The 15754-nt window shown below is 27.4% G+C and overlaps 3 protein-coding genes across 5 annotated transcripts; 1 reads left to right on the forward strand and 2 right to left on the reverse strand.

Moving 5' to 3' along the window:
* The first annotated feature begins 1601 nt into the window (after window positions 1–1601).
* On the forward strand, window positions 1602–5379 carry LOC117236580 (uncharacterized protein B0303.7). 3 transcript variants are annotated; one of them, XM_033499669.1, is made up of 6 exons: window positions 1602–1967; window positions 2459–2543; window positions 2747–2873; window positions 2951–3706; window positions 3774–4037; window positions 4406–5379. In XM_033499669.1, exons 1-6 carry the CDS (start codon window positions 1946–1948, stop codon window positions 4541–4543), a joined length of 1392 nt encoding a protein of 463 aa, XP_033355560.1. In that variant the 5' UTR covers window positions 1602–1945; the 3' UTR covers window positions 4544–5379. The 3 variants fall into 3 exon arrangements, with proteins under 3 accessions (XP_033355560.1, XP_033355575.1, XP_033355567.1); XM_033499684.1 differs by lacking the exon at window positions 1602–1967 and adding an exon at window positions 2001–2388; XM_033499676.1 differs by lacking the exon at window positions 1602–1967 and adding an exon at window positions 2001–2282.
* A 2314-nt stretch (window positions 5380–7693) lies between these two features.
* On the reverse strand, window positions 7694–10020 carry LOC117236598 (probable G-protein coupled receptor 139). Its single transcript, XM_033499697.1, has 7 exons — window positions 9544–10020; window positions 9250–9440; window positions 8925–9097; window positions 8635–8851; window positions 8391–8573; window positions 8136–8319; window positions 7694–8031 (listed from the first exon to the last, which is right to left on the reverse strand). The coding sequence occupies exons 1-7, from the start codon at window positions 9642–9644 to the stop codon at window positions 7701–7703; spliced, it is 1380 nt and encodes a 459-aa protein (XP_033355588.1). The 5' UTR covers window positions 9645–10020; the 3' UTR covers window positions 7694–7700.
* Window positions 10021–11546: 1526 nt separating this feature from the next.
* LOC117236981 (cysteine-rich hydrophobic domain-containing protein 2) lies at window positions 11547–15537 on the reverse strand. Its single transcript, XM_033500475.1, has 4 exons — window positions 15054–15537; window positions 14502–14712; window positions 13662–13778; window positions 11547–13339 (listed from the first exon to the last, which is right to left on the reverse strand). Exons 1-4 carry the CDS (start codon window positions 15170–15172, stop codon window positions 13289–13291), a joined length of 498 nt encoding a protein of 165 aa, XP_033356366.1. The 5' UTR covers window positions 15173–15537; the 3' UTR covers window positions 11547–13288.
* Between the last annotated feature and the right edge of the window lie 217 nt (window positions 15538–15754).

A 15754-nucleotide genomic window follows, 5' to 3' on the forward strand; every position in this document is an offset into this window, starting at 1 on the left:
AGAAAACAAAGAGCAAATATTAACGATGCAAAATCTACCTGCCTAATGATAAGTTCTAAGTATTGTTTATTCGATTATTTTTTTAGAAATTCATTTTGTTTCGTTATTTCATTCAGCCTGGTTCGGATCTCGTGTAAAAGGGATCCATGTCCATTTCTTTTATCTTATATATAAACAAAATTATATTGAGACGATTCGAAACATGACAGCTTTTGTGTATATGCTGTACGTAAATTTTAAATAGACTTAGAATTTATCGGTGCATAAACGCTAACATCGTTTGTTTTCTATTTCGTATTATCATGTTTTTTCCTCCTTCGAAAAACAATATTCTTGTAAAGCTATATACCATTATAAGAACTCGAACGATTAAACGCCCCTAATCCTCGCAGATGGTTTGATTCACAGAAAGTATGAAGAATTATTTCATATCTATACAATTATTGTACAATTATCCTGCGAAAGAAAAGTTAAGTGCAAACCAAGTGTATGTGTCGAACGTTTGTATAAGAGACTTTTTTCCTTTATATTTTATAACGCAGTTCTTTTCGTGCATTGGATACACCCTGTGTTCGCTTTCAGTGCATGATTTCTTCTATCATTTGAGTCAGGGTACAATGGTAAGAGCGTTTCGTTGACGCTAAAACATGTATATAAGTTCAATCCAGTCCATTAAGTCCTACTAAATCCTAATAAATATTCATTAGGAACAATAATAAAAGTTATGTACATAGGCAAATAAATATAGCGTTTATGATAAATCCTTGCTCAACGGTGTATGTTTCTTAAAAAAGATCTTTCCTTAAAACAGATTATATATATATATATATATAAATGTAATATAATTGTATGCATGTATGTATATACGTGTATACTTTCCTTTAAAGCAACTGAAGTATTAAAAGATGGTCAAATCAAAACGTTGCGAAACTACTAAATTTCTCAAAGTTCTAGAAAATATAGATAGAAAATCATATTTCTATCTAGTTCTAATCTTTTTTGCTAAATATTTCATTCTGTAATAAATAAAGAAGTAGATTCAATTATTTTTACAGATGCATTATTTTCAACGAGACATTTAATAACAAAATATTTTATTACATTTTTTAAATAATGAAAATAATTACATATACGTACATACGATAAAACGAGTATGTATAAAGATTTATTTATCATTTTGTACAATTCGGTATTGCAAAATCTGTAATTTGCATATGACTCAGATGTCGCTAGTAACAGGAGTTATTGTGTACGAATATATTATGTAAATTAAAACATGTATGCATGTACTTAAAGTAAAATATAAAGTAAAATATAAAACTTACTGAAATATTGTAAATACTAGGAGATACAAATAAAAAGATATATTTTATATTATACGATCAAATTTACGAAAAATAAATAACAATTTAAACTATCATAGAGGTTAATGGAGCAAATTACAGTAGTATAACCACTGTAATAAAATTAACGTACCTAGAAACTTTAAAATCTAGGGACATTAATGGTAATCTATAATCGTAATTTTGCAAATTTCAAATAAATGCTTGATACGTCATAAATTATTTGGTAATTGTTCTAATTCTAAAGCAGTCACATGCCTATACACATGAGAAACGATAAGCGTATAATTAAGGAACAGTTTCGTTGGTAGTTATAACATTTATAAGGAGAAACGGGTCCTTTTTAATTACAAAAATGAAACATTACTGGTACAATGATTCATTTTCTTTGGCAAGTGAAATCATTAAAAAATAACAAAATGAAACAGGAAGAAACAGTTGTTTATTTATTTTATTAACATTAAATCTTTAAACAAAATATTTCCAACGATATATAAATTATTCGCCTATAGGACTGTAGAAGTTAGTTGTTTAATCAATTTCTTTTAAACGTATTATCACATCGTAATATAAGATATAGTTGCAATCGTGTTGAATGAAAAATGGCTGCAAACGTAAAAACAGGTGAGTACTGTGTACGAACCTGCCGATAGTAATAACCATCACTCGAAGAAAATTAACTGATCTGTTTAATTGAAGAAAGCATATGTATATAATAAAATACAAATATAACTTTTTATCCATATGTTTGAAATTATAATTAAATTTCATTACTACGTCATGTTTTTCATTCGTACGTCAAATCCAATGTACACTACCATTCGTGAAATTTTTAATTATTATCGTGGCGCCTCTGAATTCATATCGCGTCAAAAGATATCTGACACTTGGTAGTGGGCGTATAATCGGAACGCAGAAGCTTCATTGTTGTCAATACGGGTATTGTTTTTCGTAAATTCCCCTGTATGTTCGTGTCTACGTATTTGCATTTGTGTGCATGAATGTATAGAAAAGAATCTATAGAATAAGTATCTGTTCGTGCATTGTATGCTGCAATACTAGATCTCAACGAACTTTTTTCCGAGGTATTGCTTCATTTCATGGTTTGCTTTCAGAAATGCGAATTCCTACACGTTCTGCCCCTCGTCCACCAATTAATCCAAATTCGACGGCACAAAGAAACATTATTTGGAATAGCACGTAAGTTCGATATTATGTAGTTTAATACAGATTCTTTATACTTTTTGCCATTTCCGTAGTAAATATTTTCGTTACACAAATGTAAGTATATTATATATGATGTAATGACTGGATTTCATGCAAGGCGCATGTTATAAGTTTATGTAGGATTTCAAACATTATCGAATTCATTACAAAATTTAATTATCTTTTGATATTCATAGAAACAATGTTTTTGGATCTTCGTTAATGCAACAACCTATTCAGAAGAAAAAGCCACCACCTCGGCCACCACCGCCAAAATTTAATCAAAATTATTCGCATACGCAAAAGGAAAAGTCAAAAAAGCCAGTATGTAGACGTCTATTAAATTAACATTTTACAGTTAATAAACATTATCTAATGCTGTTTATATTGTATTCGAATAGGTAAGGCCTACAGAACTTTTGACTAATCTTTTCGGAAGAAAGAAAAGCGAACATTCAAGCATAACACAGTTAAATAGTCAAATACACAATACGATATTACAATCAGAAAACACAAATGGACCAATTTGTCTAATAGATTTTAGTCCACCTGGATCTCCAACATTTACGACTCGATCAAGTAGTGACGGTGTTAGCATTGATAGCTTTGGCAGTGATGGAAACTCAAATCCATCTGCATTTACAAGTAGTGGGAACACATCTCAAACAGAAAGTGCCTTTGAAGATGATTTTGATTTTTTTGGAATATCTAATAAAAAAGCATCACAAAATGATCCATGGAAAATTAATTCAATAACAGATCCATTTGGACCATTGGAAATAACTAATCATAATACGTTACAATCTGGAAAACATGTGGGGGATGCAAGCTTTTTTGCTTTTAATACAAATAACCAAGCATCTTTCAATCAAACATCTTTGAAAAGTACTCGATCAATGCCAACTATAATTCGCGCGAAACCACCCAAACCCCCAGCTCCAAAAGTTTTACAAACGAAAATACAGCAAAAGATTAACAACATCGAAATTGACTCAAGATGTTCAAACAAAATAGTGCCTTCTGCTAAACCAATGACATTAGATTTATCTAATTCATGGCAAAATGATTCTAAAGATAACCCTTCACCTCCGATGCCCACAATACCACCACCTGCACCACCTCTGGAATATTTAGCAGAAATAAATAACGATCTTTCAGTAAGTAATTATAATTCGCTCCATACTTATTGCTTTATCAAAATAATTAGTATTGTCCTATTTTTAGGTCAGCAATGAAGAACCTTACGGCATTGCTCTATATGATTTTCCATTAATACATGCGGACGATTTGCCTTTCAAGCAAGGTGATATAATACATTTAATTAAGAAAATTAATGAAGATTGGATGGAGGGTAGAGTAGGAAATCAACAAGGAATATTTCCTATTAATTTTATTGATATAAAAGTACCATTGCCTGGTGTCCCAGACAATATAGTTACCGCTATCTACCCTTTTAAAGGTGAAACACCAGAAGATTTAGTATTTGATGTAAGTTAGTTTGATGCAAAATTGACGATTATCATTTGCTCGCTTACACATCATTCTTATATTACATTACATTCTTATATTAATATACATTATTATAATTAATATGATTAATATAAATTAATATAAATATTCTCTCAATATGCAGAAAAGAATAACGACGATCTATTTTCTCCTGCTATTTATTATCATTAAAAATTAATTATTTTGCTCATCTGCACTTTTTTTTATCAAGGTTATTGTACTGCTGAAGTATGAAAAATCCCATTACGTTTACTGATTACACATTGACTACACTTACATATTTCAATCTTACTGTATAATAGTTATCTTAATTTTATTTTATTTATATATCCATATATATGTTGTAGGAAGGAGAAAAAATTACAGTTTTATCGAGGATATCACAAGATTGGTTATATGGTGAGTGTAAAGATCGAAAAGGACAATTTCCGGTAAATTACGTAAATAGAATCCCATGCAATCTTCCTTTACACTTGGAAAATTAATGTTTCGCATGTTTTCTCGTATTATAAATGATTACATGTCAGTGATTTCTATATTACTAATTTTATTCTTATGAATATTTTTGTAATGGTATTTTCATGAAGCAGGGAATGAAAAATTTAGAATTTATTCAGTCATAGATACTAAATGGAGACTAAATTTGTAGAATTTCTATTTACAACAAGACTGAGTTATATGCAAGTATGCATTGCCTTGTGAAAGAGAAAGAAAGAATTTCAAGAACATATTTTTACTAGATTTTTAAATTGGATTTTTGAAAATGAAAGATTTACATTTTGAAGCTTTTTACCATCAAAAGGATAGAGTAATATTACTTTTCAATTTTTTCAAAAGTAACTAATTTTTACGTCACTAATATTTATAGATATGTCTTAAATATTATTTTCCCGGAGAAAATTAGTAATACAAATAAAACGTATTTTACCATCGTCAAAGTATTCAAATATCAAGCATTAATATTATTCCTTAATTGTGTAATATATATTTTTATACAGCATGACTCTTCTGCTAATTAAGTTAAAGACAATGCTGCCAATCGTACATCCAAACGTGTACAATCGTTTATCATCTCATATATGTATATGTATAAGTACACATGATAGCCTCTTTCCTAAACAGAGGCGGTACCGGTTCCTGGTAATGATGTTAACGTTAACGCTCTTCTGGTGTTATATACGTGTAGCGTCAATACATATACGTAATCTGTAATGACAAATGATAAGATAATATGTATATCTATGAAATGGTCAGCAATATTGTCTTTGGCTTAACTAGAGAGATCATCTCGTAAATTAAAATGCACTTAGTGCAAAAATATGAAAAAATGTATATATGAAACTTTGTAATAATTTCCTATTTCTTAACAGAAATTTCAATATAATTACGCACAAAGTTGAAATTGAGATATTTCAATATCAAATTTCAGCAAATCCTATTTGCCTTTATAATTTAAACTTTATTTAAGTTGTTATTACTTATGTAATAGAGAAAGTAACATTTCTATTATCAATATTTTTGAATAACATTTATTTGTAAATTTCTCTAACTGATTATTAAGTGTAGATAAATCCTAGATTTATTAATAAATTTAATAAGTTAATATATTTGTTTAATAAATAATAATTACAAATATTTATACAATATGTAACATAATATAATTAACATGTAAAACGAATAATTATATTTTTTCATATGTACATAAAATATTTAAAACTTACTAGATTTAATGCAGGATTATAATTAAACCTGTAATGTTTCACTATTATTGTTTCAACAATTATTCTGTTTAACGTATCCTATATTATGTTAGAATGATCAAAATTACATATTAATTAGTAAATGTAATAAAAAGGTAACAACAATTTTTCTATTGATATACATGTGTATGTTAACTTCATACTTAAATATGTTACATATATCAAATTGTATTTTATAATATGTATTTAAATTATATTTCGATTTATGTTTAGTATATGAATATGCAATATCCATATACTACACATATACTGAGCATATATATAGAATCTGAGTATGTCAAATTTAAATTATTCATTATAGTTAAATATCGCATATAGTAATGTAAATACTTAATTACACATTTATTACAATGGAACATATTTGCAAACCAAATTTGTGCATATTTTAGTAATTAAAAAAAGAAGATATATATTCTAAAACGTGTGTGCATATAAATAGATGTTCTTCAGTTGTAATATGTAGTAAATTATTTTAAAATTTTTAGAAATTTCGTAGAAGATTTCAATTGCAGTATTAGCAAGCAATAATTTTATCAATTTTATAATTTATATTGGAGCCAGATATCCGAATTATAAAATGAATTTAAACAAACACAATTATAATAATTATAGTTTGTTATATCTTCATTCTTATGAACATAAAGTAGAAAATTCTAGTTTCTAAACTTATTTTAGCATATACAATGTGATATTCGGTTGCATTAGTAATTATTTTGGCTCTAGTTCTGAAAGAAATCAGTGGTCGATCGACATGAAATTTGGAAGGGATTGAGGGAGGGAAGGGGATGTAGATCTTATTTAAAAATTTTTATTTATTTATTTATATTTATTCGTTTCCGAAATATTGATAAAAAGACTTTCGATGCTATACATATATATAGCAACTGTTTTCGCTGTAGTAGTCGTCGTCGAATGTCGAGTGCTGATTGTCAAGTAGCTGATAACGCAACAGCGATATCGACCTCAGTATGTATACGGTGTCCTATCTAAAATCCGTTCGCTGTTTTTAGACTAAGTTACGTTTTAATCTTCGTGGTCGTAAAATGTCGGGTTAATATACCGTGTGTGTGCGTGTTTGCGTGTCGTGTGTGCACTACATAACCAGCGATCAACCTTAGTTATCAAACTATATATAAAGATATCCTGTCGCCTTACAGCGGCCGGCTAGTATTTGATTACTTAATCGGTTCAAAAAATAATTAAATAGAAAATAAAACATCCTTTGGACAACTGAAGCTACAATAACCTATTTTACGGGGGACACCGTATAGATACTGAAGTGATATCGCTATTGCATCATCGGCTATTCGACAATTGAGAATAGGTACCAGAGAACAACTATCAGCGAAGACGGTTGATTAATAATTAGCATATATAGACACCATTCAATATATAGTATCGGAAGCTTTTATTAATAACTCAAAAACTAATAAATAGCCACAGCTAAAATTTTAAATTTGGGATCCACCCCTCCCCTTCTCTCTCGCTCGTGCTCTCTCTCTCTCTCTCTCTCTCTCTCTCTCTCTCTCAAATTTCGTATCGATTGGTCATTGTGATCTCTTTTAGAAGAACATACATCATTTTTATCATGTGTGTAAAATAAATTATTTAATGTGATACATAATATTAATAATATGATATACTTTCTAGAAATATGTAATAGAAAATTCAAGTTTTGTAAATTATGAAAATATGTAATAAAATTAGTGAAAATATAAACAAGGAAAAATACTCTTACCAAAAGTGATATAAGTAAAGTGATAAAATTTGACATGAAATATATAACAGTGTACATATTCAATAAAAATATGTGGATATACAAACATTTTTGCAATGTTTAATGCTAACAGTCTTTATAAATTTGATTTATATATTCTTTACATTAAGTGTTTGCAATAGTGGTACTATTATTTTGCGCAGAAACACTTCCAGAGGTAGGATGTTCACCAAGCGTGATAGCTCTTATTAGTAATACGTTCGGAGACTGTGCGGGTTTTAAATGTGTAGGATATTTTGAACACAATATACATTTGTTGATATGTTTAGAAAAGATTGAAAAGATTACAATTTTATATCGTTTTAATGTCTGTATGACTATGTTTCTAAATTTTTCACCTGTCAGACAATATAAAAAGAAATTAATTGCAAAATTCCAATGATATATATGAAAGCATAAACCGCGGCACCACTTTAATAACATTTTTTCTTTTAACCTGAAAAATAATTAATAATTGTAAGATAGAAAGTTATCAATTATATTAAACGCATACGCAATAACGAGCAAGCATATATTATACGCATATTCTAAAATCTATACCAGTGTATATATTCCGCTTTTCTTTTCATCTCAGTACCGGGAAATTTAATCAAAATGACATCCCAATAAAGTTCCAAAGTTTCAACTATACCAAGGGGTAATAGTAATACTAGATAAACAGTTGATACTACAAATAATATTCTAAAAGTATGATGTACTTTGTTTGTTTTATGTCTGAAATTTTCTAAGAAATAACGTCATGAAATGTATTCGTTTTTCTTTAATTACACAAATCTACTTAAATAATTTACTTACGAGTTAACTGACAGTGAATTTTTTCAGTTTTTTTCATGAGTATAATCAGTAAAATATTTCCAATAAATATAAAAAGTAAAGGTAACCAAGTTGATAATGCAATATAAAAATACATAGCACTACCCCATGGTTTTATTTTCTTTTGGCATGGTATAAATTCAAAAACACTGTCTGTTTCGTAGCCTGTAAATTAAGTGAAATACATTTCTGACATAACACATTGTACTGAAATTTGAATTTTTACCTCCTGAATACAATTTTGTTAATGATATTATAAAGCTGACACATATCAAAATAGTAATAGTTATTGTTCCCGAAGAATTGTTATAATGACCATATATTCCAAAAGGAAACATTATAGCAAATACTCGTGTCCATGTGAGAACTACAACTAGCCAAGTAGATGTAAATTGAAAGAATTCCATAGTAATAGAATTCAAACTGCATAGAAATCTACTAGCCTAAAAAAATGATAAACTTGAGTTTCTAATTATATGTGTAAGATATATGTAATTATCTAATATAATTGCTTACCATGAAAAGATTATTAACAAATATAAAATGTGACTTTGCAATACCTACAGCATAATTAAATACTAATGCTCCATTATCAGATAAGGCAAGTGCCTTTAAATAAAGTGACAAATTTGATTCACAAAGTATAGGTGTACTTAATATTACAAAAGAAATAGTATTTAACATTACACCTATGTGAAAAATAAATTATTTATTACAGTACAATAAATCATATTAACTTTATATATATATATATATATATATATATATATATATATATATAAAGTTGCAAATTATCATATAATAGTAAGATGGAAAACTATTCTCTTTTTTTTTTACTCACCGAGCATTATAATAAATGGTGTTACGTAGCCAAGTAAAAAGCGTACAAATTTAACAAATGGTTGTAATGATAACCAGTAAAAACGGATTTCACAAGGCCATACAATTTCTAAATCGGATTGTGAAAAATTGTAGAGAAAATCCAAAGTTGTTATTGGTAATGGGCATGTTAAATTTCCTTTAATGTAAGAACTATATAACAAATATAAACATGTAGATGGAAACATACAATAATCTTTATTTATTAATTATATTTTTAATTAATTACATTTCACAATTTTTATAAAATTCTCACCTGACTTCATCTTTTACTGAAATTTCAGTAGACTCTATTGATTGTAGCAATACATTTAACATTAACATGGATTGCAGATTTATATTGGTAAGTGAAACCATTTGTATACATATACATGTACTTTATGAAGATACAACAAAATTTTATACTGTAATATCTAAAAATATATATTTTACATATTTTAATGATGAATATATATTACAAATAATATGTTGTTAAGTATTAATTGTGATAATTTAGTCCGTGAAAGCCTCAAAAAATATATTTTTACTTAAAATTTATATACCACCTTCTGTCAAACACCTTTTCACTACCATGACTAATAATGATGTCTTACTTCTCATTAAGATCTGCAAAGGCACCTGTCGTCAATTATCATAACATAGAATTATTCTTAGCAAATATCATTTCAATGCAGATAACAGCTTATAAGACTTATATATGACTAGAAACAGACCTGCATTTTGTGTACACTTAAATACAGATCTACATATCCACTAATGAGAGTTTGTATAATATATATGTATATATGTATACTTTTTTTAACTTTCTGACAAGTTCCTTTTTTAAACTATAGTCACAATAATATGATAAAATGGAAGAAATTAATATTATTATACATATAAGAAAAGGTTTCTTATACAGAAAATTAAACATTGTAAAATAATGTATTTGTTATAAAAAAAATAATAATATTTGAAAGAAAATTCCTTTAACAGAGCTAAAAAATATCTGATATACACTAAAAGAATTTTTACTTTTTTATCAACAAATTATTGATAAAGAATTTTTAATAAAGGTCTAAATAATAGTTTATTTTTTAAGTTGTAGTTTTATTTATTAATTTAAGTTATAGGCAGTAGTTAAATGTAAAATTAATATAATGAAAAATTTAATACATATTGATATACAAAAGACAGAGTTAGTTAATGAGAATTTTTATTTTAATAATTAGATATATTTGTTGGGTAGTAATTATCATCATTTTATGGAAATATAATTTGCAATATATTTTCTGTATATAGTGTATACATATAGAATTCAGATAATCCACAACAGAAAGGCACATTAAAATTATAGTAGACTGATAGTAATTTTTGTAAAAACATTGAACACTGTTTTTCTTTTGTTGTAATAGTAATAAATCATATATATTATTCATAACAAGCTTTCTAATGTTTCTATGTATTCTATACTTCTTTGAAAACTTATTTCATTAGGTTCAATAAATAAAATTCTATTTGTTTTCAACAATTTTCTAAAAATTTCTTTATTACATTCTTATGAAACACACTTAATGTACTATGGTAAATACAACAAAGATGACATTACATTCCTAGAGACATTACTTTTAATCATTTGTTCTGCCTATCAAAAATATATCCCCTTCGTTTCATAAATTTTGTATCTGCCTAAGAATATTATATAAATTGGCTTCATATCTGATATTCTTCTGTCTTTTTCACATCAATCCTTTCTATCGTCTATGATAATGCCAATATGTAAATAAGTTCACCTATATTTCAAGGAATAATTTCATTTTAACAATAATGTTTTTCTTCATGTACTAGTAAATTCGTCAAATCCAATGTACTTTTCAAAACAATTTTATTATTTTTTCATTATGGAATTCTCCTCCTTAAAATTATTAATTATTTATAGCATTTTACCTTTTACAATCACATATGTAAATATATGCAATACAATTTATCTACAAAAAAGTACAACTCAAGAAATTAACTATGCATTCCACTTATATGTGTTTGTGTGAAGAAAATAAAAATGCAGTTTTTAATTTCCATTGAGTTATTAAATACAGTAACATCAATTAATGAAAAAATAAATCTATATCTCTTTATTTGTAAACAATTTTTCAATGTTTTGTTTATCAAAACACAGATTTTAGAACATTTAAGTTCATATACTTACAAACATTAAGAAATACTTGCACTATCCAAATAAAAAAGGGGAAAGAGGGAGTAAAACGAATGAATAAGCATTGATAATTACAAACATATAAATTACTAATGTACAGTGTAAAAGCATGTTGACTGTTACAGTTATCAATTCTGCACAATTCTACATTAATTATATTTTTTAAACACACAAAACATCAAGGATATTTACATTCATGGTTCCATTGCACAGTACATCTCAAGTGAAGTATCAACAATTTACATAACTCACATAATTTGGAATGGAATAATATTTTTAACTAATACAGCTTCTACTGTTTCATAATATTCAATGAAATAATCATTATATTTATTTATTAGTAAGTCAAAAATTATGTTCCCAAACTGGTGTTCACATGAATTATTGTACAGATACTAAATTACTGTTATAATGTGAAGCATTATAATTGATAATTCTGCAAATTAAGTACATCCCTTAGAAAGATATTTATTGTGTTTATTAAGCTAGAAACTCAGATGTATGTGATTTTTGAGACATATGTAGGATATATGTTTAAGTTGAAAACTAGTCTTGTATTCTCAATCACAGCCACTGAATAGAAAGAAAAATACTTCTAATGCTTTCCAAATTTCTAACATATGTCCTATCCATTTTTCTACAATTTTTCTATACTTCATTATATCTATATCCAGAGCTTATTTTTATTTCTTATGTATCAACGAAAATTTTCGCTTATAAAATAGAGTTTCTATATAGAGAAGTGCCTGTACAGAACCATATAATGTGATATACAATATTACAGAACAAAAACATTCATTAAAATTTTAAGTAAACAATGTAATGATTGATAATTGAATGAATTTTAATACTGTACAGTGATTGTATTTTTATTTTTTCAAAACCAGTCATTCTCTGTAAAACTGGCTATGAATAATCAAAAAAATTAATTCTTCCTTTTTTTCTAATGCAAAATAGTTTATCCCACGTTATACGTAAAAAGACTTATATTTCGATTGAAGGTAATATCATCATCTCTTGATAGCAACAATATGTTTACTATCTTAAATTATATTAAATTCATGTCAAAAAGTAAAACAGACACATATTTGTATGTATCGTATTCTCTAATATCACCTTGGTAAGAAATCAACCTATAGACAAAACAAGTTTTTATATTGTATACATTAATATGTACAAACGAGTATTTGTATTTTGTATTTTTTAATAGTATAAGGGCTATGTGATAGTTATTTCTCACCCTTGAATCACAAATACTTTGTAAACTATTCGTTGTACTATATCAGATTAATTTCTTACCTGAAAGCTTAATATCTAATTGAAATGTAGGTTTTAAAAAATTATTAACAAGATAACAAAAATTGTTCAAAATAGTTACGTTTTAATGACTAGTAAACTAGATATCAAGCAGTGCTTTTAAAATACGTTTATAATCCCATTTGTAATTTTTTCTGTGCAAACTGATAAATATTTGCTAATATTCTTTTTCACTAAATAACTGAAAATCAAAAGCAGATCGATCTCTTTTTATAAAAGATGAGTACATAAATTGTTGTGATTTTGTACCTGTTAAGGTAGATGTTAGGGAATAAGACTAATATATCATAACTGATCCGCATTCATATCTCATTATTGTACTGTGCAATCCTACATATAATATTTACAAAAATAAGCATCCCACAAGTGCCTTCTGTAATGACACTTAATTTCTCTTATTTTACAATTAAGCCAGAAGCTGTTGGCTTTTTACATCTTAGAGTTGCACTAATTTATTATGTGCATAAGTCATACAAGTATCCAGATCTTTTCTTTAGTCAGGTTTATATATGGGTATCTTTGGAATAAATTCAATTAAAAGAACCTGAAATATAGAAGGTGAAAACAAATAAGTGTGTGTTTATACATAAATATTGGATTTATGCTTAAGACTAGTTCAGACGATGATGTAACTAAAAGTACAAGCTTGTTTATACTAATAAGCTTTCAACTATTCACATAATCAAAAAAGTAAATTTGTGTGTATATGTGTCCTTCCTTAAGAAATAGATAATATAATAATAGATTTGATCTCTATGAATTTAAATAGAGAAACTAATTGTAATACAAATTAAATAATTAAGATTAAATCTTAAAACAAGAAATTAAAAATATAACAATTTTAATTTATCTTTATGTTTACTTACATATTCCATCATGGATGAAGTGTCACATCTTTGTTTTGCTAATCTCCAATGTAATCCAAGTGTGTGATATAGTCTACTATTCTCCCACTCTAATAATTTATTTAAAGAATGTTGTGTCTATAAATAGTAAGATAAAAATTGTTTATATTATTATATATATATATTACATATCTCATTTTATATTTCATATATTGGTTAATTTACAGAAAAGGGGTCTCAGCATCTACTTTAATAGGATTTGCTTTAATTTAATTAATTTAAAAAGACTGAAAATTTGAGTCCAGATCATTTCCAAAAAAAATAAAACCATCCAAAAAAGAAAAATTGAGAAAAAATTTAAAAAAATGTAATAGTTCTTATAAATACATATTGCATTTTTAATATAAATTTTTATTAAGGTGTGTGTGTGTGGGGGCGGAGGGGGCTTTTCACTCAAATGTTCATTGCAATGGTTCATATAGGTATATTAGTTTAGACTAGATAAATCTTTAGCTAGTGTAAGTTAGCCAACATTGCCCTTATGATAGTAATTTATCCATGATGCCATCTTTAAGCGATCTATATAAATTTCTCTCTTTTAACAACAACACTTCAAGTTTTTCTCTATTTTTCTTCACTTCTGAACATTTTTTTATCTTTTTGAAGGTGATCTGAGTCCAACTTCCAATTGTTTATAGACATAAACAAAGCAATTAAAACATATCCCATAAAACAGTCCCACAAAAATCGATTATAAGGCCTTTTTTCTACAAGCGTCCTCATTTGTTTTATTACAGAATTTCATCATAGATAGAAACTTACACAAAACAAGTATATTTTTTACAAAGATTAAATATTTACCCTTTTACTCAAACAAATAACAGGCCAAAGAGAACATCCTAATGTACAACAACAACAAACGCAACCACAAAATAACCACTTAACATTAACCGGTAATGTTTTCTTCAGTACACTGTTTATTCTCATAATAGTTGCTTTAAATTCTTCTGGAGCAATACGAGATACCAAGCCATTTGGAAATTCTGAATCAAAACGATTACTAAGTCCAAATCTAAAATAAATATTTATAATTTTAGTATATTAATTCACTTATAAGTAATTTACACAAGTTATACGACACAAAAAATTATTCCGCTTGAGCTCTTTGTTATAAAAATAAGATTACAGGAAAATCATAAAAAACAAATTTTATTGAATTTTATGTCCTGCAATCATGTCTTACATTATATATTTTTAATTGTATTATTTTTAATACAAAAGTAGGATTGTCGTAAATACAGATAAAATCACACTCAGTACAAAAATAGTTCACAGCTTTGATTTCTTTGTTCTTGAAATGAAATACTGAGTTTATGCATGTAAAGATATAAAGGATAACAGAAATTTGCTTACACAGTCATATTGCCAGCTCCGCGAATAACTATAGGATCTGGCACCATTTTCACGTACTGTTCCTCCAAATTTTGTTCATTTTCTTCTTCTTCTTCATAAATTGCATCGAAATCTGCCATTGTGCAATATTTAATGGTTCCCGCTCTATGAGCAACACGACTATATCGTCAAGACAGAACGACGTCTATTCTATTGAAATGCAGCTCTTCTTCATGTATATTTAACACGGAATTGCAACGCATACACGTTGACTTTAAGTGTTCTGCGTAAACATTTTCACGGTTAGGAGTAATAGGCCAAGCAGCAAGCTTTCAGTTGAAAGTTATTTACAATAACATTCACAACACAAGACAACGCGCACTGCAGATACCCACAGCGGCCACAGCTCATCAATTTTTCATTCAATGCGATTTCAGGTTTGCCAACATTATAATCTAGAAATGAATTAATATCGCAGGCTTCTATTAGTATATTAGGTAAACGACATTCATATACTGAAGCCTAGGGAAAACCGTCCGAAAATTGAGTCGTGTCTAGTTAAAGAAAAAATCAACATGGAAGGTCAACAAAGTCCGCATTCTTGCGAGATAGACAGAGATGAGTAGAGTATCTCTATCTCTGTCTAAAACATAGCATATCACGCATGCACATAGGAAAACCTCGCATGTTGATTTTTCACCAGTCACGACTCAATTTTGTGA

The sequence above is a fragment of the Bombus vosnesenskii genome, unplaced genomic scaffold (assembly GCF_011952255.1).
Source record: "Bombus vosnesenskii isolate JDL3184/JDL3185 unplaced genomic scaffold, Bvos_JDL3184-5_v1.1 scf7180000013264, whole genome shotgun sequence".
Taxonomy (NCBI): domain Eukaryota; kingdom Metazoa; phylum Arthropoda; class Insecta; order Hymenoptera; family Apidae; genus Bombus; species Bombus vosnesenskii.